Source organism: Saccopteryx bilineata, chromosome 1 (genome assembly GCF_036850765.1).
Source record: "Saccopteryx bilineata isolate mSacBil1 chromosome 1, mSacBil1_pri_phased_curated, whole genome shotgun sequence".
Lineage (NCBI taxonomy): Eukaryota > Metazoa > Chordata > Mammalia > Chiroptera > Emballonuridae > Saccopteryx > Saccopteryx bilineata.
This window is the reverse complement of record NC_089490.1, coordinates 372,158,512-372,182,483: the sequence shown is the minus strand read 5'-3', so window position 1 is coordinate 372,182,483 and position 23,972 is coordinate 372,158,512. Positions and strand designations below refer to the sequence as shown.

The following is a 23,972-nucleotide window of genomic DNA, read 5'->3' as shown; positions in this document are numbered from 1 at the left end:
CCTTTCCCTCATCGGCTGGCCTGTCTTCCCAGGAAAGCTTCATCAGGTCTGGGAACATGTCCCGTTAACCCCTGGAAAAACTATGGCCGCTACATAAATGCTCCACACCAAGGTCTGTACATTGTTAAGTATCTGCCTTTTCACCTTAGAGGCATTCCTTTGGAACTGGACACTTGCCACCACTGGTGAATGCCAGCCACGATGAATGCAATGACTAACTTCACTTTTATAATAAACACAATAAAATTTATCTTGATCAACTTACAATGATCCTCAAAACAAAAATCCAGGAAAGGCCATATGGTGTGGGGAAATGGCATGGCTTAGAATAGCAATGTCCTGGGTTTCAAAGCTGCCTGTGCTCTTCTCTAATTGTGTGACCTTGGACGGATGGCTAAGCCAGGGTCAGCCTCCACATATACAGGTTACCAACAACCAGAGCAAAATTGTCTTTATAGAGGTGTTGTATTAATGAAATAAGGTACAATTTTTAAGTAGTTTAACTTAATTCATTTTAAGAGTAAAATCAATTATAATAACCAGTCTTTTCAACATTCTGCTGGTTGTTAAAATATTATAGTAGAACTATTGTAGACAAACTCCTTGATTTTCACTGCATTAAGATATTGTACATTTTACTGCAGGAAAAATAGAGCTGTTATCAATTATTTATATTTCAGTTGATTCACTTTTATAAAAATTCAGTCATGATCATGATCAGGTTCTACATGGTAATTTCCATTGTTTGCCCTTATCTAGCAAATAATTTATATTCTCCTTTTCCTTCTTTTATATTTAAGGCTGTAGAGCTGCCTCTAAATAATTAAATGGAAAACATTTTGAGAGCACAATGTTTGTCCATTCTTATAAGGAAAAATGAAAATAAGTTCCATCATATTTGCAAAGATTAGGAAGATTAATTAGCATTCATTGAGCACTTATAATATTCTAGACTTTGTGCTAGATATTTTTAAATTAACTAATATCATTTCTACAATGACCCAGGAGAAATAAAGATTATTGATCTCATTCAGTAGGTAACAAATTGAAGCTCTTGGGGGTTGAGTTCCCTGAGGAACTCACTTGGCTGAAATTCAAACCCAGACCTCTTTTCCATGACAAAGGAAAAAGTATTCCAAATATGATTTGGGATAGAGCTTTTTCAGTTAGATAATTTACAATACATTTCTGCAAAGAGGAAAATGTTTAAGCAAAATTCTAAGAGATTTAAATGAGACTGAGAACTTCTGGGAGGTCAGTTTCTGATCCTCCCACTGGTGGCCCATCATATCTAAAGTCCTGAACTGATGTTTTTTTTAAGTCTAAAAATAATTACTAACCAGTCTCTTTTCTTATAAATGTCTCTACCAAGACAGAAATCTTTGTACTGGTATTTCAGAGAATTTTTTTCTTGTTTTGCGATATAAGTACTAAAATTTTATTACATGCTTATAACTTAATTGTTTGAAAATATTTTTCTTTAATTAGACTATGACATCTGATTTTTCATGGAGACAACATACAGAGACAAACATAATGCTTCTTGGTCCACACTTTAAGCAAACTCTGAATTAGTCAAAGAATAATTAAATTACTTATATTTATAATTTGGATTTCTCTAAAGTTCCCTGTTAACACCCAGAATCTCTGTCTTGCCTAATACTGGGTGGTAGAGTGACTCTGAATGTTTTTTGACAGTTGATTAATAGAATGTTGAGTCAGGGGGACAGTTAATTTAGGTTTAGGTTTAGTAGGATATATTTAAAGGGTTTTCTGACACTTCCTCGTGTGGTTCAATTACTGCTAAATATGCTAATATAAGAATGGGTTCTGAGGACACTTCCAACAGTGCATATGCTGGCTCTCAGTTGCCATGTCAGGAACTGTACGGTGAGATGCACATGTCCGGTGGTATTTAGCACTGACAGTGGAAAAGAAATACAACCTGAAACATGCAGAGCCAGAAACTACTCTTTGGAAAAGTATTTCAAAAACAAATTTCAATTCATTGGAACACAATAGAAACTTTCCCAAATTTAAAAGTGCACATGACATTACCAATAATAAATCATGATGGTGAAATAAACTTTTCAGAAATATCAATAACAAGAAATAACCTTTAACAAACTGTGCTAGAAGAAAAGGCAATTACTTTTCTATATTTTTTATGAAATATTTTTTAACATAATATGTAGAGGTAATAAAATGTAGAGAGAAATGTTGGCTAAAAACATGACCACAATGTGTCAGGAAATTAATTAATGAAGATATTGTTACTTTTCTGGATTTTGAATTTTTATACTTAGAACTTTTTAAAATTGGTAAATTTGGATTTTTCACATCTAGTTACTTTTTTTTTAAGTTCTTTTATTTATTTATTTATTTATTTATTCTTTTTTTTTTTTTTTTTTTAGAGAGAGGAGAGGGAGAGACAGAGAGAGAGAGAGGAGAGACAGAGAGAGAGAAGGGGGGAGGAGCTGGAAACATCAACTCCCATATGTGCCTTGACCAGGCAAGCCCAGGGTTTCGAACCGGCGACCTCAGCATTTCCAGGTTGACGCTTTATCCACTGCGCCACCACAGGTCAGGCATCACATCTAGTTACTTTTGCACCTTATTTTTTATTCATAAGTTTGTATTTTTTTCTTAAAGAGAGTCTCTAACATTGGGTGTTTCTTCCCATGAACAGCTATAATGCATCAAGCACACACATGATGCAGCCACATTATATTAAATATTTTACATGTTTACTCTTTAACCTCACAACAGCTCCATGAACAAGAAATAATTTTTTTGCTATATTCCTGGTAATAACATCACAGTTCAGGTATGATGAGCCTGTCTCCAAATGAACTCGATTTTAACCCAGGTCACTCTGTCTTCTAAGGCAGATTACTGGTTTAAAATATTTATTCAAAGAAGGAGATTTACAACAACCCGGGTATTCTTTTTAAAGATTCTGTTTGGATTCAGCACAAAAATTTTTTCTTTTCTTTTTTGTGGCTAAGAGCTTCCAGCAACTCTCAACTTAGTTAAAAACAACATTTTCATTGTTCTCTACGAAGTGTATAAGATGTTTATAATCCCTTAGGTAAATATGAAAGCCACTTGGCATTGTTATTTGTTGCCCGTGAACATGATTTCAAATCCTCTTCAGGTCGAGAATGAAAAAGTTTTTTTTTTCTTCTGCCCAGTTTTGAGCCCTGGTACAAATCAAGGCTTTTTTTCACAGTGCACAGACCTAGCGTAGGCATTTCATTCTACCTTCACCCTGCCTCTGGGTCCAGGTCATGGCTCAGTGCTGAGGACACTTAGCAAATAAACTCTGTGCTGTTGCTGCTGAGATTGTTTTTTTTTTTTGTTATTATAACATTCCTAACCAGAAATAAACAAATTAGAGATGCTAGAATTTTCTAATTATCTGACTTGACATATACTTTTAGAAAGCATTAATAAATAGAAAAGTAAGTTATAATATTATCAATCTGCCTGCTTTGCCATTTGTTATATTTATGCCTGGTTGTACCTTTAATTAGTGCCCTGTAAACATAGATTACATAGATGATAAATTGGGCAACCATAATCTAAAGAGGTTAGACACTATAATTAAATGAGGATTCTAAAATAAGGAAACATAACAGTATACTTCATCATACAGGAATGAATCATTGTGTGGTATTGCCACACAACAGACCATCGTGCTAAAAGAAGCAGTATTATTTCTTAGCAGGATGCTGCCTGCAGGGTTGCAAAGTTGTTTTGGGTGTTAGGAATAAGAGGTTTCACTTCAGAACTCACCCATGAAGAAGCCCAGAGGAAGCCCAGAACTCTCCAACTTGGTTAGATGTTCCCATACCCAAATTCTACACACAAACACCTTTCTGTCCTGTCTCACTTCTATTTGCGTTCACCGGGACAAAACCACTATGCTCTATAACAGTACTCATATCAGTTACTTCAGGAAGACCAGAATTTTCACATTAGTCCTTAACCTTCAGATTTTAATCCTCTAGTTCTAGGGAAATGGGGATTGCCTTTGTGAACAACTACTCTTTCCCAACTCTTTGAGAGTTTCACTATGTCCTTCTCATTTCAAAGTAATCAACAGAAAAGTCTTCTATGCCACCTTCACCTTCTGGAACCTGGGATGCCCCTGTAGCCCCACTCCCCATGTGGCATTCTCAGGTGATGGCTGTCTCCCACACCAATAGGTACTAAAGATGAGGTAGTGAATTTCTTGTTCTTCTTTGATGCTTCAAGACCATTTTTTCTCTCTGTTTAAAGATTCACAGATTTGAGTCTCACACTATCAATCCATACATCCTACTATCTCTTCTTGTGGAGGTCATCTAGCACTATCTGGGGACTCTTCTCTCAACTTCTCTAAAGATTTTTGAAACTCTTGGTTTAGGGTAACTCTTACCAACATGACTGCCAATATAATTCTTGCAAATTAAAGTATATGTGGATAATCTTTCTAGGACCATGGCTTCTTGTTTCTTTACTCTCTACTCTCAGTTATTTCTCTTACTCTACATCACTCAATGTACTTCCATGGTATCCTATTGATCAATAACTGCAGACCACCCACAGTCTCCAATTATCCCCTCCATCCTTCTAGCTCACTCCCTCTGAACTCCAAGCACAATCTTCTGACCCAGATTTTTAATCTACTATCCCATCATATTTTCACTGTCCTTTCCTCCCTTCATACCTTCATTTCTTTATGTATCCTGATGGTCAATCATTATATTCACTCAATTGTATATGCCCTCAACTCTCAAACTCTGGTCTCAGTTTGTCATGAACCCATAGATTGAATATGACCTTAGTTAAAAACAATACTCTATCTACAATGAACATTAACACTGCTGAAGAAAAGCACAGCTATGCTGAGTGACTTGTCTTATTTTAAATTTATTTCAGTGGATCTTTGAGTCTGCCATGCTGTCATCGCCTTTTTTTAATATCCAGTCCCTACAACCATTCTCTCTAGTTGCAACTTTGTTGCCTACCTCATCGTTAAAAATAAAATATTCAAAAGAAAGCATCCACCCAAACTATATCTATTCACTTATCTACACTTATGTTCACTGTCTTTTTTTTCTCACCTTCTGTAACAAAAGATTTATGCACCTCTAGCTAAAATGAGGTCTTCTTATGAACTAGCTCTCATCTCTTATCACCCACTAAAGGCAACTGGCACAAGATCTATATGTCCAATCACATAAATATATCCAAGGGCTATCTGCAAGTGAAAAAAAAAAGTAGATTTCAGATCTGCATGAGCTAACAATTAGAATATTCTAGGTAGAAGAAAAGTGAACTAGCAGATGTCTTCTCTTTAGTATATTCACTTTTTATCACTATCGTTAAATATAGTTATTTTTTCCTATAACCTTTCACTCATTTATTTATTAATTTATACACTTAGTGAGCATTTAGTCTTTGACAGATATTATTCTAGCTCTGTGGATAAAGCATTGAACAAAGCAAACAAAAATGCTTTGGCTTTCATGAGCTTTCTAGTAAAGGAACAATAAAGTACAAAAATAAATAAGATAGGGTATGCTGGCTGGCAGCTTCGTGCTCCGGGGAAATCAATGCAGGGAAAAGAGAGAAGATGAGTCTTTATATTTATTTCCATTCCATTTCTACCTCAGACTATTATTCTTTATAATGATGTCTGAAAGTGTTGATTATCTTGTCATACTTCTCTGAAACAACAAAGAATATAAAATTAAATATATTTTAAAAATCTCTTATGAACATGAGGCATGGAAAAAAACCAATTTTGACTGAGTTATCATTATAATTAATAATAAAACAATAGAAACTCTTCCAAAATTGAGTGAATATTAAACATAAAATCTAAGATTTTATTATAAAAAATATCTCTTAAGTTTATCATGTTTGTTTTCCAATTGACTCAGGCTTACTGCAATGAGGTAGGTTTCAACATTAACTTTATTTTAGTTTTTTATCTTTGCAAAGGTATTCACTGAGAAAACACTAACATAAATGTGTTGATAGGAATGCAGCAGGTTTTGTAATAGTTATGTCATTCACTTCCTTGAACTATGCCTGATTTAAAGTTTTATGTGATTTATCAGATTTACTTAGTTCTCTATTTGTGTAGTATGCATGTAAGTATGCACCCACGCATATATGTGTATATTATGTCACAACTTCTACTTAGTAAAGGACATTGTTCTAGAAAGACCTTAGCATTAAAATGGAGTTTTTAACTTTTCCATAAAGTTATATTTAAATGAAGAAGACCATATTATAACACCACGACTTAATGGGAAAAAATAAGCTTGTATGTTAAACAACTATAAGCATTCATGAGAATGATCCCTCTACAGTTATTTCTCTTCTAATAGAATATTGACAACTATATCATCCCTAAAAAAATGTCCTAGTCATCCATTTCCATTGTGTTTATAACAAATATCATTGAACTCTCCTAAAGAAAATAAAACAAAAAATATCACTTTAAATCTAGCGTAATGTTTTGATTTTGAGACATGGTCCCAAGCTACTCTGGTTCTATTTTCAGACGAGTGACTGACAAGTGACAATAATGTGATTTCATGTTCTGGAAAACCACTTTGTATGTGGTGCCACCATTTCAGACAAAGACATGTTTCTTCTTCCAATATGCATTGTGAGACTCAATCAGTGGGTGTAAAGCATTGGTGAGTGCCAGATGAAAAGTACCATAGTAGGTAAGGACAAAAAATTATGTAAACATCATACTATGTGTCATCACAGCTGGGTTGGTCGATGAAATTGTCAGGAAATTGGCCCTATCTATTGAGTTACTCTGGAGAAACAAGGTCCTACCTGGGATTGGGTTTTCCTAGAACAAGGCTTATACCTGGAAATGTATTTCAGTGAGACTCTTTTGTTTGCCAAGAAATTACTTTTGAACTCCAAATCATGTGATTTCACAAAGGTTTCTGATCACAACTAAGTGAGCAAAGTAATAACTTAAGGCATTAAATTCCTAGTTTACATTTATAACTTCCAGTGTGTTCATGACAAGGAGAGTAGACAGGGTCTATCTCTGGGGTCAAGAGGGCAATGATGAAAAGAATTCTGAGGCCATAGCTGGAATCTTCAGACAAGAGGGCCACGGAAGATGAGCTTTGGCTCTACTGGCAGTGAAAAAGTGAGAACTATAGCAAAAATGCCTTGTAATGTCCATGCTCATTATAGGCCATAATTAATGGTCAAGTCAGAAAATAATAATGAGCCTGACCAGGCAGTGGCACAGTGGATAGATTGTCAGACTAGGATGCAGAGGATGCAGGTTCAAAACCCCAAAACCCTAAGGCTACTGGCTTGAGTGTGAGCTCACCAGCTTGAGCTTGAGCGTGGGATCATAGGCATGACCCCGTGGTTGCTTACTTGAGCTTAAAGGTCACTGGCGTGAAGGCCAAGGTCATTGGCTTGAGGCCAGGGTCACTGGCTGGAGCAAGGGGTCACTGGCTCGGCTATAGCTCCCCGGTCAAGGCACATATGAGAAAGCAATCAATGAACAACGAAGGTGCTGCAATAAAAAAATTGATGCTTCTCATCTTCTCATCTCTCTCCCTTCCTGTCTGTCTGTCCCTATATGTCCTCTCTCTGTCTGTCTCTCTCTCTCTCTCTGTCTCCGTCACAGAAAAAAAAAGACAGAAAATGATAATGATATTCATGCCTATATCTAAAAATATTCCTAAGATTATGGTACACTCAATCTTGCCAAGTCACGTCCAGGTCTCTAAGTATGGATATAATTTTTTTTTCAGTTGGATTTTTTCCTAGTAACTGACTAATCTGAAAACAACCAATTGCATTCTATTAAGCCATTGCTTAGCAACCAGTTGTTTTATTAAATTTAACTTGTTTTTCTTCATACCAGTACAGATACAGCTTAAGTATACTTTGAGTGAACATGTCTTTTTTTTTTTTCCTTTTAAGGGGTTGGCTTAATTTATAATCAAACTCTAAAGGGGCCTTTGGGCTTCCGAAAATTGAAAACTATAGAATTACCTTGTTCTTTGCTAGGGCCAATTAACTGGGCAGATTCTTTGCATTCAGCTTGAAGCTCCTGAACCTCAGCTAAAGTTTCATTTTCTCTCTCAGCAATTGGAAACCTATCTCCTTGCACAACAGAAACTAAGCATGGACCTCAGGCATACTGAGCTGAACAGAGCTTGGCGCCAGCTCCCAAATATTGATGTGCAGAATATCCCAGAAAGTGCAGTTTCACTCTACTCCCTTTCATAAGCCGTGAAAGGAAGTGAAGGAAGCATGCCAGGTTGTTATTCAACTCTAGTACTTAATAAAGCATTACCTGGGCACTTCTGAAACACTCCAGCTTCTAACCTGAGAGTCAGAGCGAAAGAGAACACAGGATATGTTCTTATTTGAGAAAGCTCCCAGGACCCCTCAGGATCGTGTGGCCATTTTGAGACAGGCCCCAGTGACTCCCCAAACTTCTGAAAGTCAGCAAGAAAGCCCATCGCAACCCTGGTGATTATTTCTAACTGAAAGCTTGCAGCTTTCCCAAGCAAGAATCCCACTGAACATTAATTGGTGTTGTGATGCTTGTCACTTTCTATAACAACTGATTCCAGTGCACCCTATGACATTATCCCCATTCAGGTAACACACAAATAGCACATCCGACGATGGGAAAGACTTGTTTCTGAGTCAGGGGAACAGCACGCGGGCGGGCACACAGCAACAGATGTAGGGTGTGTCTCATTTGGGTTTCCTCACCCGCAAAGTGGGAACCCAGAGCGTGTCAGAAATTCTTGCTGCGCCAGGGATGTTTCCAAAGTCTTTTGTCCTTTATCCACTCAGGGAAAGAAATAAATGCCCCTTGTTTTTGCCACCACTTAAGTCAAAACAACAGACCTATGAAAGCTGGAGGGTTGGACTAATTTTTTTTAAAGGCCTGAATGAGGTGGTAGCTTCATGCCGACAGCTGAGAAGCAGGTCAGTCAGGTTCCTGGGTGCAGTATTACACAAGCAAGGGACAGCCAGCTCCACCTAATTTTCTTTCTCTGCCACTCTCCTGCTCAGCGGGACGTCGTTACACTTAACCCAGCTGCTTTCTCTAATGCAAAGCAGACTGCTTTACTCAAGAAAGCGGTGGTATTTCAGTTCCTGTTTGTAAACACCTCGTAGACCTGAAGGTAAGTGTATGCTGGGTGTTGGGTTACAGAGGATTCACCCCCCTCCCCAACCCTGTGTCTGTCTGTCTGCCCCTGTCTTTCATTGATTTTCCAAACAGATTCAAAGTGGGCTCAACTTTTGACAAGACAGTCTGGGAAGTGGCCACAAAGACCATTGTAAGGATAGGTAGTTATTTCATTAAGTAACTACCTTCCAAATAAGCACTTACGTTGAGGTAATTTTCAGAATGACTGCCAAATTTCCTAGATGATGAAACCAGATGAAGAGGTAAAATAAATACCTTACTTAAAACCTACGTGACTATGAGAGCATTTCGTTAGGTCACATCTCAGTAAAAGTTTCAAAACATTTCAAGTGAAGAAGGCAGCATGAATATAAATGGAATATTTAATTTAAATTATGCACATTGGCTTCAAGGTGGTTGTTAAAATATTAGAACATAGTGGGTTTTTTAAATACAGTCTTATCATACAATGCATTATATTCCCAGAGACTTCTTTAAAAAATCTGGCAAAATGTTGTGTATATAATTTTATTTAGCATGGTGTATACACATGTCTACCACTCACTGGAAATCTAGAGGCTCAGTCAGTTGTTACAGAAGACAGCCCATGGAACAAAGATGTAAACACAGTTTCTTAAAATCAATGTTGGTTTACTGTTCACCCATTCTCTACATTCTCTAATAGATTCATAGAGGCATTTTCTATAGACAGTGAAACTTGACAGAAGGCTGAAAAGCCCATGCTTTGGAATTTAGGTCCAGAATATTTCTGTTGGAGGCACAGTTTCTCTTTCTAAGCATGACACTCTTTCATATAATTATTTCAGTATTGAGGTTTATGGCTGAGAATACCAAAGTTGGTGGGGAGTATGACATTCTATATATTTTTCTGGATTTATGCATACTTGAGTCTTTAAATTAAAATGATGTGGATAAACTTTTGAAACTTTTTTTCTGAAGAAAAGTCATGTTTTTTTTTTCTTCTTTCTTTCATTTTGAAGAAAGTAAAAGTAAACTGATATGCCTATGACTGTCAGGTATAGCTTGACTTTACATTTAATTAAATCTTCTCACCCTTTTTAAACCTCCATAAAAGAGGCATTTACAGAGACATAAGTCCTTACGTTTTCATTTACTGTGGTTCCTTCATTTAGGCAAAGCAAAATACTGCCCAAGATTGGAAAAGCCACTCGTAGTAACACTCAGTCTGCCTGGGACATTGGCTACCTGTCAGACTGAGTTTCCTATGACAAAGACAAACAAAACCCATCTGTCTTACTCTGTAGCCTGAGATCTATTAACAAAAAGTGATCAAAAGCAACAGAGAAAAGTAGCACAGAATATACTCTTTAGTTATTTCACTACAAAAACATGTTTTTATATTATCCCCTCTTGTACCTAAACTAATGTTTTTATTTTAAATTTCTGGTTTTGATTGAGTTTAGAATGACTAGCATTTCTCTTCCCTTGCCTGCATTGATGACCTGACACAAAACAGAATAACTCCTTGTTTTCCAAGGATCGTACAAAATGGTTATGACTCAGTCAGAACAGGGAAGCTGGGCAGAATAATGACTTACTCCATTTAAGGAAAAGCAAAATTATCTACAGAGATTGTGGAATTGCTTCCCATAATGGCCACATTTTTTTTTCTCTCTTACCACCTCTTGCATCCCTCCCTGCAAAAGTAGTAACGTGAAACCACTTTTTAGTGCCAACACCAAAGAAAGGGAGAAAATAGTGTTCATTTTCTCTATGTAAAGGAATTATCAAAAAAACAGTGAAACACACTGTCTGAAAGTATATTTGGCAAGTTGTTAAATACTAGATACAATAGAAACATTTATATACAGAAAGGTTTAGAATCTGTGTTTAAGCTGTCAGAGTAGATGGGGATTCTCTTTTTCTATTTCTCTTATGATAATTTTAATCTTAGAAGTGTGGAGTTTGTAATGACCTCAGCTTTGTTCCTATGTTACACCTGCATAATTCCTCTTCGGAGTTTCTGCTTAGGGGCAAGAAGGGGCAACAACCAGGAGGGGAAATGATGCGACTTGCTTGGCTGTCCTGATGTCCTCTCCCACTGCAACTTCACTTTTCTTTATCCCCCCTTCTGTCTCCCTCTACGCTGCACCTGGCTGACAGATAAACTTGGGCACACACAAGCATGCCATCCATCACCCAGCATAACTTAGCTTTACGTAACAAGTACACAACACAGTCCACATAGCTGAACTCTAAGATGGAAATCAGCTGAGAGGAAAGTGCAAAGAAAAATAATGCATTTTCATTACATTGCCTCTGGAGCCTCGGCACCACCTTCATTAACCTTTGCTGCTTTATTCAATTCAGAATGGGACTGAACTTAAGTAAAGCTGCTTAGTCTTTGCTCCAGTAGAGGTACAGGGCTTTCCATTCCTGGCTGCTTCTATCCCTTTAAGGGAAAGAGACCCGAGGAAGAAGTGTAATGTGGTTCTCTTAGAAGCCAAGGAACAGAAGCAAAGCTGTCTGCCGCTGCCACACCTGGACAACAGGAATAAATCAATATTCACAAAAGCCTTACCCCCCCCCCCCACTCTACTAATTTTTTCTTAAGAGAGGAAAGAGAGAAGAAAAAGAAAGAGAAAAAGGGGGAGGAGCAGGAAGCATTAACTCCCATATGTTTGACCAGGCAAGCCCGGGTTTCGAAACAGGGACCTCAGCATTCCAGGTCAATGCTTTTATCCGTTGCAACACCACAGGTCAGGTCAAATTTATTAATTTAAGAATATATTGCACATAGTATTCACAGCATCAGATCTTATCCTTTGCCCTTTCTTTTCCCTGGACATAAATTATAGGCAGTAATAGAATACGTGGCTCATTTGAGGTATTAATACCTTAGGTTTTCACTTTGCAATCAAAAACTGGGAGAGCAGTCGAGAGAGCCCCTTGGTGGTTCAATGTTACAGGCAAAGGAGAACAAGGACAACAAACTCACTCTGTAGACTCTTCACGTGTGGATTCCTATTAGGGGAAGGGAACAGAAGCTCAATGCCATGCTCACCATGTAATGTTATAAGAAAGTTAGAAGAACAGCCAAGGGACCTCTTTCCCCCTCTAGTGACCACCTCATTAAGAAGAGAAAATAACCAGACAGTGCAGGTAGAGGCAAAGCAAATCATATTGCATAATAATGATAAGACTGATGGCCAAGTACAACTCAGAAACAAATCAGATCACTGGCAGTAGATAATGAAAAAGGATATAATGTTCTCCACAAATCTGACAGAGTTCACAGGAGAAGGGTGTTTCGAAAACGGTACATGGGAGTGTTTTAAATGTGCTAGGTGAGACATCCCTTTAACGAAATGGTGAACTAACATAGGTCCTAGGGCAATCACTTGTGTTTTGTTAATGTTAATCTATAAATCACATGATAAAGGTATCCATCTAAAAACCACAGAGAAAATTGTTAGAATTTTCTTATGTTAGGATAAAAGTGTATTTTGTGTGTTTAAGAGGTACTGTGAAGAAGGTCCTATTTTTCCAGTGTTTAAAAAAGATTATAAATTGCTGTAATTTTCCATATTCCTTTGTGACTTTTGGTACATAGACAAGTGATTAGTATTTTTAATGCCGAGGTCTGAATCTTAACTAATCCTATCTCTTTTTTTTTTTTTTTTTTTTTTTTTTTTTTTTTTTTTTTTTTTTTTTTTTTTTTTTTTTACAGAGGCAGAGATAGACAGGGACAGACAGGAACAGAGAGAGATGAGAAGCATCAATCATCAGTTTCTCGTTGCGCATTGCGACTTCCTAGTTGTTCATTGATTGCTTTCTCACATGTGCCTTGACCGTGGGCCTTCAGCAGACCGAGCAACCCCTTGCTGGAGCCAGCGACCTTGGGTCCAAGCTGGCGAGCTCTTTGCTCAAGCCAGATGAGCCCGCGCGCGACCTCGGAGTCTCGAACCTGGGTACTTCCGCATCCCAGTCCGACGCTCTATCCACTGCGCCACCGCCTGGTCAGGCCTAATCCTATCTCTTTAGTTGTGTGTCTCCAGTTGTGTGTCGTTGGACACATTATTTACATTTTTTTGCCTTATTGAATCACCTGTAAAATATAATTAATAGTCCTTTCAACTTAGTGATTGGTTTTAATAAGAATTAAATGAGAAAAAATGCAAAACATCTGATATAATAAGTGTTTAATAGTAATATTTTCCAGTTATGTTAACAATTTTTAGGACCTAAATTAATTTTCTTGGTTATGACAAAAAAGTGAATGAAATATACAATAAATAAACAGAATTGTCACAAACACAAACACCTGTGTAATGCCTACCAGTTGAAGAAACAGAATATTGTGAGCATAGAGAAGCCCTTTCCAAGCCTACCCAATCAATATTGGCTTCTTCTTCCCCATAGGTGAACACTTTCCTGACTTCTCACATTCTAGTTTTTTTTGTTTGTTTTTGCCTTTTTTTAAACTTTATATACATAGAATCACCAGTATAACTGGCATTTTAAGCTTTGCATTATATTCGTGATAACCACCCATAATTTTGTATTTAGCTCTAGTTTGTTTATTTCCATGAATGAATATTACACAATTTATTAACCAACCTTCATGGATAAATGTTTAAGTAGTAGACATAAATAATGCCCTTGCAAATGTTGTCATATGTCTACCTGCCTTGTGTTTTAAATAGGGTTTTCTTAAGTGAAAAGTATAGGGAAAGGGAGATATTATAGCTTGAAACCTCAGGAATCTATAAGTTTGGACTGCTTGCTAAAAGCTTTTGAAGAAATAAGTGTATATCAAGATGTATTATAGGTATATTTAAATTGTAGCACTATGTAAGAAATCAATAAGCAAGGTGGGTGACCTTTAAAACCAAAAGATAACAATAGGGGATATTTAGAAGCTCCTCAGATCCTAATAAAAAATCATCAAGGTTAGAAATATTTGCAAAAGTTTCTGGGAGAGCTTTTCAAAAATAGCTGGTAATGTTGGAGATAAATAATAGCAGTAACCCTCTTCCTTTTTCTCATCACAGCCATCCTGGAGGCTTTTAGTAAAAAATAAGCTCAAAGGTTAAATTCAAAGAATATAAAATCAGTTTTTAGACTTTATTGGGTTTTGTGTGTGTGTGTGTGTGTGGCAGATACAGAGGGAGAGTCAGAGAGAGAGACAGATAGGGACAGACAGGAATGGAGAGAGATGAGAAGCATCAATTCTTTGTTGCGGCTCCTTAGTTGTTCACTGATCGATTTCTCAAATGTGCCTTGACCGGGGGCTACAGCAGACCGAGTGACCCTTTGCTCGAGCCAGAGACTTTGGGCTCAAGCTGGTGAGCCTTGCTCAAACCCAGATGAGCCTGCGTTCAAGCTGGCGACCTCAGGGTCTCGAACCTGGGTCCTCCACATCCCAGTCCGAAGCTCTATCCACTGTGCCACCACCTGGTCAGGCCAGACTTTATTGTTTGAAGAGAAATAATCTAACACATTTTTAAAAAATAACTTTTTCAGTGAAAAACACTTTAAATTATAGCACCTAATTAAGTTGGGTCAGTAGACTTGCCATTCAGTGTTTCCTCTTTCATTTACTAGCCCCCATTCTTAGCTACTCTGAACCTCAGGTTCTTCTTCTGCCAAACTGGGATAATACAAGCTGTTCTTTTTGTCTTAAGGGATCATTGTGGTGATCAAGGGAGATGATATTGTAGGCTTTGGAAAGTGTAAGACACATACAGAAATATTGTATTTTAATAACAAATGGAATTTAATGTCTATTAACTGCTTACTTTAGGCCAGGTATTGTTTAGAGCAGTGGTCCCCAACCCCCGGGGCCGTGGACTGGCACAGGTCCGTGGGCCATTTGGTACCGGTCCGCAGAGAAAGAATAAATAACTTACATTATTTCCGTTTTATTTATATTTAAATCTGAATGATGTTTTATTTTTTAAAAATGACCAGATTCCCTCTGTTACATCCGTCTAAGACTCACTCTTGACGCTTGTCTCGGTCACGTGATACATTTATCCATCCCACCCTAAAGGCCGGTCCGTGAAAATATTTTCTGACATTAAACTGGTTGTGGCCCAAAAAAGGTTGGGGACCACTGGTTTAGAGGACTTCTACTTGAATAATTTCATTTAGTCTTTAGAACAACAATGTGAAGTCAGTATAATTATAATGATGATGATGATGATAAAGTAATTGCTTGTTATAAGTAATGATTGTTTTTCATGTTATTCGTGACAGAAGTTAGAATTTTAATATAAGTCCAATTTCAAAATCTTTCCCTTCATGTCCTGCTATCTATGAATTTGTAGCACTTTCACACCTAAGCAAAATATTGTGCCTGGATTGGAGGTCAGGACCACGGTTTCAAACCCCCAACTCTGCCACTATCTAGGTAATTTTTTCTGCACGCACTCACTCCCAACCAGATCCTTCATTAATGCAGTAAAGAAATATATAGTTAAAAAGTATCCTAACATCTAAAAGTCTTTCTGAATATCTCTAATTTGAAATTATTAGAACGAAGGACATCATAAAAAATATTTTTTAAAAGTGATGTTAAATTCAAATTCAAATAACTCAAGTTAGGTATAAAAAATATTTTCAAATCAGGTCTCTAACTGAATCAGTTTGAAGCGGTACATGTAGTCTATATTCAGTAACATCATTTTCATATTATTTCAAATTGCATCTCTATAAAGAACATGTTTTTCTAAACAGGTCGAAGAAATCAGCTAGCTTTACACTCAGTAGACAGGGTGGGGCAAAAATGGGTTTATGGTTTTCAATATGGAAAATAATGCAATAATTAATAAGTAATAATACAAGAAAATCTGTTTTTTTTCTGTATTTTTCTGAAGCCGGAAACAGGGAGAGACAATCAGACAGACTCTCGCATGTGCCCGACTGGGATCCACCCGGCACGCCCACCAGGGGGCGACGCTCTACCCACCAGGGGGCGATGGTCTGCCCCTCCGGGGTGTCGCTCTGACGCGACCAGAGCCACTCTAGCGCCTGGGGCAGAGGCTGAGAAGCTATCCCCAGTGACCAGGCCATCTTTGCTCCAGTGGAGCCTCGGCTGCGGGAGGGGAATAGAGAGACAGAGAGGAAGGAGAGGAGGAGGGGTGGAGAAGCAGATGGGCGCTTCTCCTGTGTGCCCTGGCCGGGAATCGAACCCGGGACTTCTGCATGCCAGGCCGGTGCTCTACCACTGAGCCAACCGGCCAGGGCCAAGAAAATCTGGTTTTAATACTTACAATTGTAAACCAACTTTTGACCACACTGTATTTATAGTATTTTTAAAAAATTTACTTAGCAATTCAAATATAATGTGTGTGTGTGTGTGTGTGTATTTTTAACTTGTTGCAAGCTAAATAATCTTTGAAGAGTAGAATAGTGGGTCTGCTTGGTATTTCCTTAGAGGACAAAAAAATATATATACAGAATATAAAACTCAGTTATTCCAGTATTACTATGTAATTGCAAGAAAACAAACTTTTGGAATTAAGATTATGGTATTATCTCAACATTATATCTCAGATTTTAACATTTTAAAAATATAGATCTTTAATAATTCAAATGGTTGTTATTTTATTTCAGATTTTTTGAAAATCACTAATACCAAAGAAGTCTACAATGTTGAACTCAGCTCAAATTCTGTTGATTTCAACCTTGTTTAGTTTACTACTATTTGTAAGCCATGGGAAAAAAAGTCTGGAAATAAATGCCACACAAAACTTTGCTGAAGACTTAAAAAAGATGGCAAAAGAATATGTTTGGAAAAGTAAAGCAAATTTCAACTTAAGTCAAGAAAACAGAGAAACAACCCTTCGCAAAGCAAATGAGTCCTCTTTATGGTATCCATCATATAAAAGTCTTGGAACAACAGATTCTGTAGGTAATCTGACCACTGTCATTTCCAGAAGTCCAACACCCACACCTGAGGTATATTCTGAAAGCCCTCCCGCGATCCACAGCTTTGTTTCACAACTGCCTCAGAACTCATCTGTAACAGACGAAAATTCTCTGTCCATCTCAGCACCTCCCAATGCTACAAGTGCTGGATCTTCAGAAAAATTCACTTGGTCCTTGGCCAGTGATACCATGAACACTGACAACAGTTCCATCACAGTTAGCACCCTCCCTCCAGCACCAACTAGCACACCTATGAACCCCATGACAATGCAACCAGATGGATGGCTTGCCACGACGAGTGAGAGCTTGGTGGAATTTACCCCTTATCAGGAAACGACTCTACAGCCCACCTTAAAATTCACCAATAATTCAAAAATCTTTCCAAATACATCAGACCCCCAAGACGGTAAATATAAACAGATTTAACCTTTTGGTGTGAAATAATTTCCAAATAGGTCATATACATTACATCTGAGCAATGTGTCATACTAGAAAAGAGGAGACGGCAGTAGCACAGTTGGATCTCACTTTTAGAGGTAGCCATGATATCCATTAGAAATAGTGAAGGGATTTTTAGCACCGACGTCAGCATATTCTAGTCATTACTATAATGCTGAAACAGTGGACAAAATGAGAAATGGGTTAGGCTGAAAAGAAACAGAGACTGTGGTGGCGATACAGCTTTGAGATACTGTGTAACAATTTCCCCTGAATTATAGGAACCCTAACAGGGATCCTCAAACTTTTTATAAAAACTGCCTACTTTTGCAGTGCTGGTCAACCTAGCCCACTAGTGGGCATTTTAGCTTTCATGGTGGGCGGTAGCAGAGCAACCAAATGGTGCTGCCATTGGCCCACCATGAAAGCTGGAATGCCCACTAGTGGGCGGTAGGGACCAGGTTGACCAGCACTGCAAAAGTGAGCGGATTTTATAAAAAGTTTGACGGCCCCTGTCTGAACTTCAAAACTACATAACTGTAGGTTTTTTAAAATTGAAATAAATAAAATTATAAGTTATCTGATACCACATAGCAACCATAGGAAAACAGAGCACTGATATTTTTTTTTAAAGTAAATAAACTCAACAAAAGGAAATCCTCTTGAATTTTTAGCTTAATACCTAATGAACATCATAAAATGGAAATTAGCTGTGAATACCAAAAAAAAATTATGTCATGGGGATATTTTTATGTTTCATTTTTAGGGATTACATCAAGCTTTAAAACATAAAGTAAAAAAGATCTCTAATATTTAATGAAAATTCATTGTTTTATTTTTTTGAGGTCTAACGATATTCCTGTTTCTCTGAAACTTAAAAAGAAATACCCTCTCCCTTCTATGAATTCATCAATTTCCAATACAACTTATTTATAGTTTATATTAATGCTGTAAACACCTAATGATATATATAAATTCCTTGTTTGAAAGCTTTGTGAAGGTACAGGAAAAGTTTTAAGTTCTGCAGTCCAGTCCTTCCTATACCTCAGCAACCAATGGATTCTATGAATATACATTTTCATTTTAGCTATAATTTTAAAACATCAATTTCATTCACATGTACTCTAATATTCCATCAGAAATATATTTAAAAAATACTAGCTCTCTTCTGTCTCAACTCAAAGTACATATTGAGAGCACTGAGTACTTTTTCCTACTATTGTTCTTTAATTAAAAAAAAAACTAACTTTGCTTCACTTTTATATTAGTAATAATTTTCTGGTTAACTTTCCAGTGTGAGGTTAATCTTTTAAATTAAATAAAGTTTCATAGAGAATCAGACTGTATAAGAACCCTTATCTACCTAATTACTAAGCTTCTCAAGAAATTTAAAAAATATATTAAAATTAAAATACATTAAATATGAGCTCAGGGAACAGTAAGTCTTAATTTCTGATAGTCTTCAAATAAGGTACCTGGTAATAGGATGATGGAGTGAAATTTAGGGTTTTTTACACTCAGAACTACACATATGTTCCCTTATGTGCAAGGTATTCCAGCTCTGGCTTTGGTCACTTGTTTCATTGAAAACATCCTTACCAGGATAGACTGCTTTTTCCTTATAGTGATTTTCAATTGAAGCTTTGTGGATTGATTTTCTATTATCCATTTACTCCTATTAGCTTTTTACTTCTCAATTATTATAAAACAGACTCAAAGGTCATGTCACCATTTATTTCATCGGAGATGCAGACTTGACTAAAAACAATATAGCGTTCAACATAGAAATTAGGTCCTAATGGAGCACACACGTGATATTTCAGTACTAATTTGTGTTAATAACTAATGAAGCAGTTATAAAAATAAGACTTAGAAGTATTTCAAGGTAATTTAAAATTTAAACTTTGGTTTTATAAGGAAGTATATTTGGCCAATATATCCCAAATGCTCAATCCTTCATAAAATACACATACACATATAAACATGCAATATCGCCATTATCTAATTAAAAAAATATTGGTAAGCATTCTTTGTGGTACATAGCAAATCCACATATATGTGTATATATATGTTCTTTGAATGATTATTTTTATTTCTTGTTTGTAAATCTTTTCTTTTTTTTCCCCTAGAGAATAGAAGTACAGGAATAGTATTTGGGGCCATTTTAGGTGCTATTCTGGGTGCTTCATTGCTTACTCTTGTTGGCTACTTGTTATGTGGACAAAGAAAAACAAACTCATTTTCCCATCGGCGACTTTATGATGATAGAAACGAACCAGGTAAATGCTACATTGAGCACTTCACCTGCACACAGTGCTTTGAATCAAGTGAGCATTGTTATTAATGGTCACCACATTATCTAAAAGGAGTTCAGAGATTCTTATGACAGAAAAAAGACCAAAGATTTATTCTGATCTACTCTCTGCTTCTCAAATAACATAACCAAAATAATAATACACTTGTGAGAAAAATAAGGTTACAATATTTAAAACTTTTGCTAATTTCATCACAATTGGTTTAAATAATAACCCATGAACCTAAAATACATCTATAAAATTGGAAGATAATAATATAATATTAAGATATATTGGTCAGTTTTGTTAACAAGTAATTGCAAAGCCATTTATTGCCACTGTTGAACTTTTTAGTAGCAGTAGTTTGAGCAAAGACATATTTTAATGAGCTCTTCAAAAGTTTTACAGATTAATAGTCCTATAGTAATTATTTTAATGAGTCTCCAAAACAGGATTTCTAAAGTTCCATATTTGACTATATCAAGTCACAATTTACCTTAATTCAGGATTTCCCATTCATGTGATGAAAAAGAACCATAATGTCTATCAGTAAAAAATGTTGCTGCTAAGAATAAAGCACTGAGATTGATCTATATAATACAATGTTCAGAACACAAATTAAATCACTTCAAATGCTTGACTCCTCTCTTTTTTTAAACTTCAGGGAAAAAATATCACAACTGTTTTTTGGTTTACATACGGGACTCATGCTATCATAAAAAAAAGTTAAATGACTTTGCTGGGTCCCACTGATAAAGTCTTATTAATTTTTGATTACTGCAGATCATGACTGACATATGCTCCTTTTCAGAACCAAATCCACTACTTACAAATTTAACTGAATTTTGAAAATGGGTTTCTAGCAATCCATATAAAAGGAAAAGTATAATTTTTCAAACTTAAAGAATAGAATTCTGAACAGCAGGGGTTTCAATTCTATTTTTTAAATTTCATAAATTTTCTTTTCTGTTATCACATACACAAGCTTTATCTATTACATTGATATATGTTAAAATGTGCATTGAGGCATCAGGAAACAACATAATTACACCATTTACTTTAGTCTTTCAAGATAGATTGAGGGCACCTCTTCAAAATCTTTAAGATTCCTGGGAGACCAGTTCGTAAAAAGATAGTTCCAAAATTGAGAAGATATGAAAATATTTCATTGAATAATTAGACTAATAATCTAATTAGTAGTGACTGCTTTAGCATTTAAAAGTACATCCTGCGTGCCAAGTTTAATTTGAAAATATATTCAAGCTCACTGAGGAAATAATAATTGACTGTTGAAAAAGAAAAAAGTCCTTCATCATTGGTCATAAAATTCAAGTACAGGATAAGTTGGATCTATGAGCAAGAAATACAAACTTTTACAAATAGTTTCTCCTGTCTCCATGTTCAATGGTTCAACCACAGAGATATAAAAACATTTGGCAGAATAATAATACTGATTTTAAAATTAATGCTCTTCACTTTTTAAAAATTATTGTTTACACCTGAAGTAAAAATTCTAAATCTATTGACAAGGCTCTGAAATCAAAAGGTGCAAGTCAATGAGACATTTGTCTGTACTACACAAAGTATTGCTATACTTTTGTTGTGATTTTTCCCTTAGTTCCTTTCGTTTTGGTCCACCAGTGTAGATATTTTGGAGGTTAAACTGTTCTCTTAGTTTTAAAAAAGAAATATGGCTTGAAAAACATCTACTAATTTAAAATTTCAAAACTAATATCTGAAAAGCCTATTTAAAGATAGATGTACTAACTCACCTAGAACAACTCCTCAGGTCTGGCAGATGCCTGAGCATGTTCACATCCTTCAAACTGTTACTATAATATCCCTTTTCTTGGTTACTTTCTTAGTTCTGCGATTAGACAATGCACCGGAGCCCTATGATGTGAGTTTTGGGAATGCTAACTATTACAACCCTACTGTGAATGAGGCATCCGTGCAGGCAGGTCGAGAAAATGCACGTGACGGCATTCCTATGGATGACATCCCTCCACTTCGTACCTCAATATAAAACCGAAGGAAAACAAGGCTTCATCTGGCAAGCATTTACCTACATCCGGGCCTTTTCACTGACCCATCTTCCGAAAGCCGAATGACGTGATGTGGCTTGTGCCAAGAAGAACTGGAAAAGCCTAAGAACTAGCAGCAGAAATACGAAGAGGAAAAATCATCCACAAGGTTTCCTGTCTGCCATTTTTGGCTCTGCTGAAGCATCTATTGAGTTACAGTCATTTGGATTTCAGTCTATTTTTTTTTTATTTGTAAGAAATATGGAATCATTAGTAAGATTGCGGAAGCAGGTAACTGAAAGATTTCACCTTGATGGCTCTACTTGATAATTTAATTTAAAAACATCTTTCAATGAAAATGGAGAGCCAAAACTACATTTTTACTTTTTTTTGGACAATAATTAATGGATTGACTCTTTACCACTCCGTTCTCTAATCCTAATGCCATATGTCAGAGTTGGCATTCTGTTGGAACATTGGAAGTAAATATTTTCTTTTAAATTTTGACTTAAAGCTAGAAAGATTGTATGGCACAGAATTTCTGTTTGGGGAATTTTAGGAACTCGGAGTGAGAGACCTGTCGTCTAGTATATTTTACTTTTCTGCATTAGCACATGTGAGGTCACATAGGGAGCTTCCATGTTGACAATGACTTTGTGTTCAACAAGGCTATATTAGAAAAGCTGCCCCTAATAGGGAAAGTAATTGCTTTATCTCAAAGGATGGGGAATTCAATTAATTGGATATTTTAAAAACTCAATGAGAAACGTGGTGAAAAATGTCAGTCAAAGAGTGTAACTGTATATAATTTTTATAGTTTTAAGATGACAGATAAGAACAGAATTCATTATGTCCTAGACAATACCAATCAATCATATGTGGAACAAATTCTGCATCTCTCAATATACAAAGAGTAAAGTTAACAACAGGTAAATGGAAATGCTAAGCAAACAAAAAATTTCCTGAGCATTAGTTTCATAAGAGAAAATACAAGAAGCTTAATTTTGTATTCTAGCATATTTCAGTTTGTTTATAATTTCCATCTGCTATTGGAAGGAAAAAATACTCTTTCATACAGGAAGGTTTAGGAATTAGAGGATTAGATCAAGAGATAAATTCCCAAGAAAACAGTGAATGTGTGAAGAGGATAAACAAAGCAAGAGACTGTTGACTTGATTTATGATGGTGTGGTGTGTGTGTGTGTGTGTGTGTGTGTGTGTATGAGGAAACACACTAGCCTCGGGGAATGAAGGCTAGGAAGTAAGTAATGGAAGAACATACTTACCCCATATTGCCATAAAAATGGCAAAGAAGACTGTCCCTCCATTATCAAACAAGTAGGTCACCTTTGTGGGAAACAAACAACACTATTAGTCACACTGTCGGTTATAATAATCCGGTGATTGTGGTTTGAATTTAGGTCCTATATTTTTTTCCCCAATGTAATCACATTACTTTATAGTTTGTAAATACAATATATGAGATCATTTCATGGACCCTGGAATAGTTTCATGCGATAGTCTTTTTCAACAGGCAGAAGTAAAGGATCTGCAGGTTCTCCTTTTTCTTCTCTACTCCCCTTTATTCTCTTTTATCTTCATTTCTGCTTAGAAATGGTGCTAGCATCTCAAGGAAGTATTTGTGGACCACAGACAGGCAAGCGACAGTGTGGACTGTAAGAAGTCAGCTCCCTATTTGAGGCATACTTAGTCAGACTTCTTGTTAGCAAAACATCCCAAAAATCTGGGATTGGAGAAGTTGCAAAATGCAGAATTCTACTACTGAGGCAGGACTTTCAGTGTCTCCATATCAGTGATGTCCTTACTCTCTGATATTCTTTTAGACTGGGCCATGGCCCAGTAGTAGCTAGAAGAAGTAATGAATTTCATCTTAAGTTGTTTTTCAGAAGTTTCACAAATCACTCACATGTAGACTATAGTCCAAGTGTTTCTGAATCAGACATTTCCTTAAGTTTTATAAAGAACAGTGTACAGTTATACGATGTTATTGAATACAATTTTCAGGGTTACAAGAATTGTTTGATTTTTAATAAAGTGTAAATGCAGTTTACCTTTGCTTCTTTTCTTTTGCATAATGCCC

At 36.3% G+C, this 23,972-nt stretch overlaps 2 protein-coding genes across 3 annotated transcripts in view; one reads left to right on the top strand and one right to left on the bottom strand.

Moving 5' to 3' along the window:
- The window catches only part of ANO3 (anoctamin 3), a 251,800-nt gene that overhangs the window by 44,298 nt on the left and 183,530 nt on the right, over positions 1–23,972 (bottom strand). The window contains exon 14 of the mRNA XM_066251152.1: positions 23,158–23,218. Coding sequence (XP_066107249.1) covers positions 23,158–23,218 — 61 coding nt within the window. The remainder of the gene's footprint in view (positions 1–23,157; positions 23,219–23,972) is intronic.
- MUC15 (mucin 15, cell surface associated) lies at positions 9,004–23,942 on the top strand. 2 transcript variants are annotated; one of them, XM_066251153.1, is made up of 4 exons: positions 9,010–9,194; positions 16,802–17,522; positions 19,684–19,833; positions 21,714–23,942. In XM_066251153.1, exons 2-4 carry the CDS (start codon positions 16,838–16,840, stop codon positions 21,872–21,874), a joined length of 996 nt encoding a protein of 331 aa, XP_066107250.1. In that variant the 5' UTR covers positions 9,010–9,194; positions 16,802–16,837; the 3' UTR covers positions 21,875–23,942. The 2 variants fall into 2 exon arrangements, with proteins under 2 accessions (XP_066107251.1, XP_066107250.1); XM_066251154.1 differs by lacking the exon at positions 19,684–19,833 and having other exon boundaries at positions 9,004–9,194.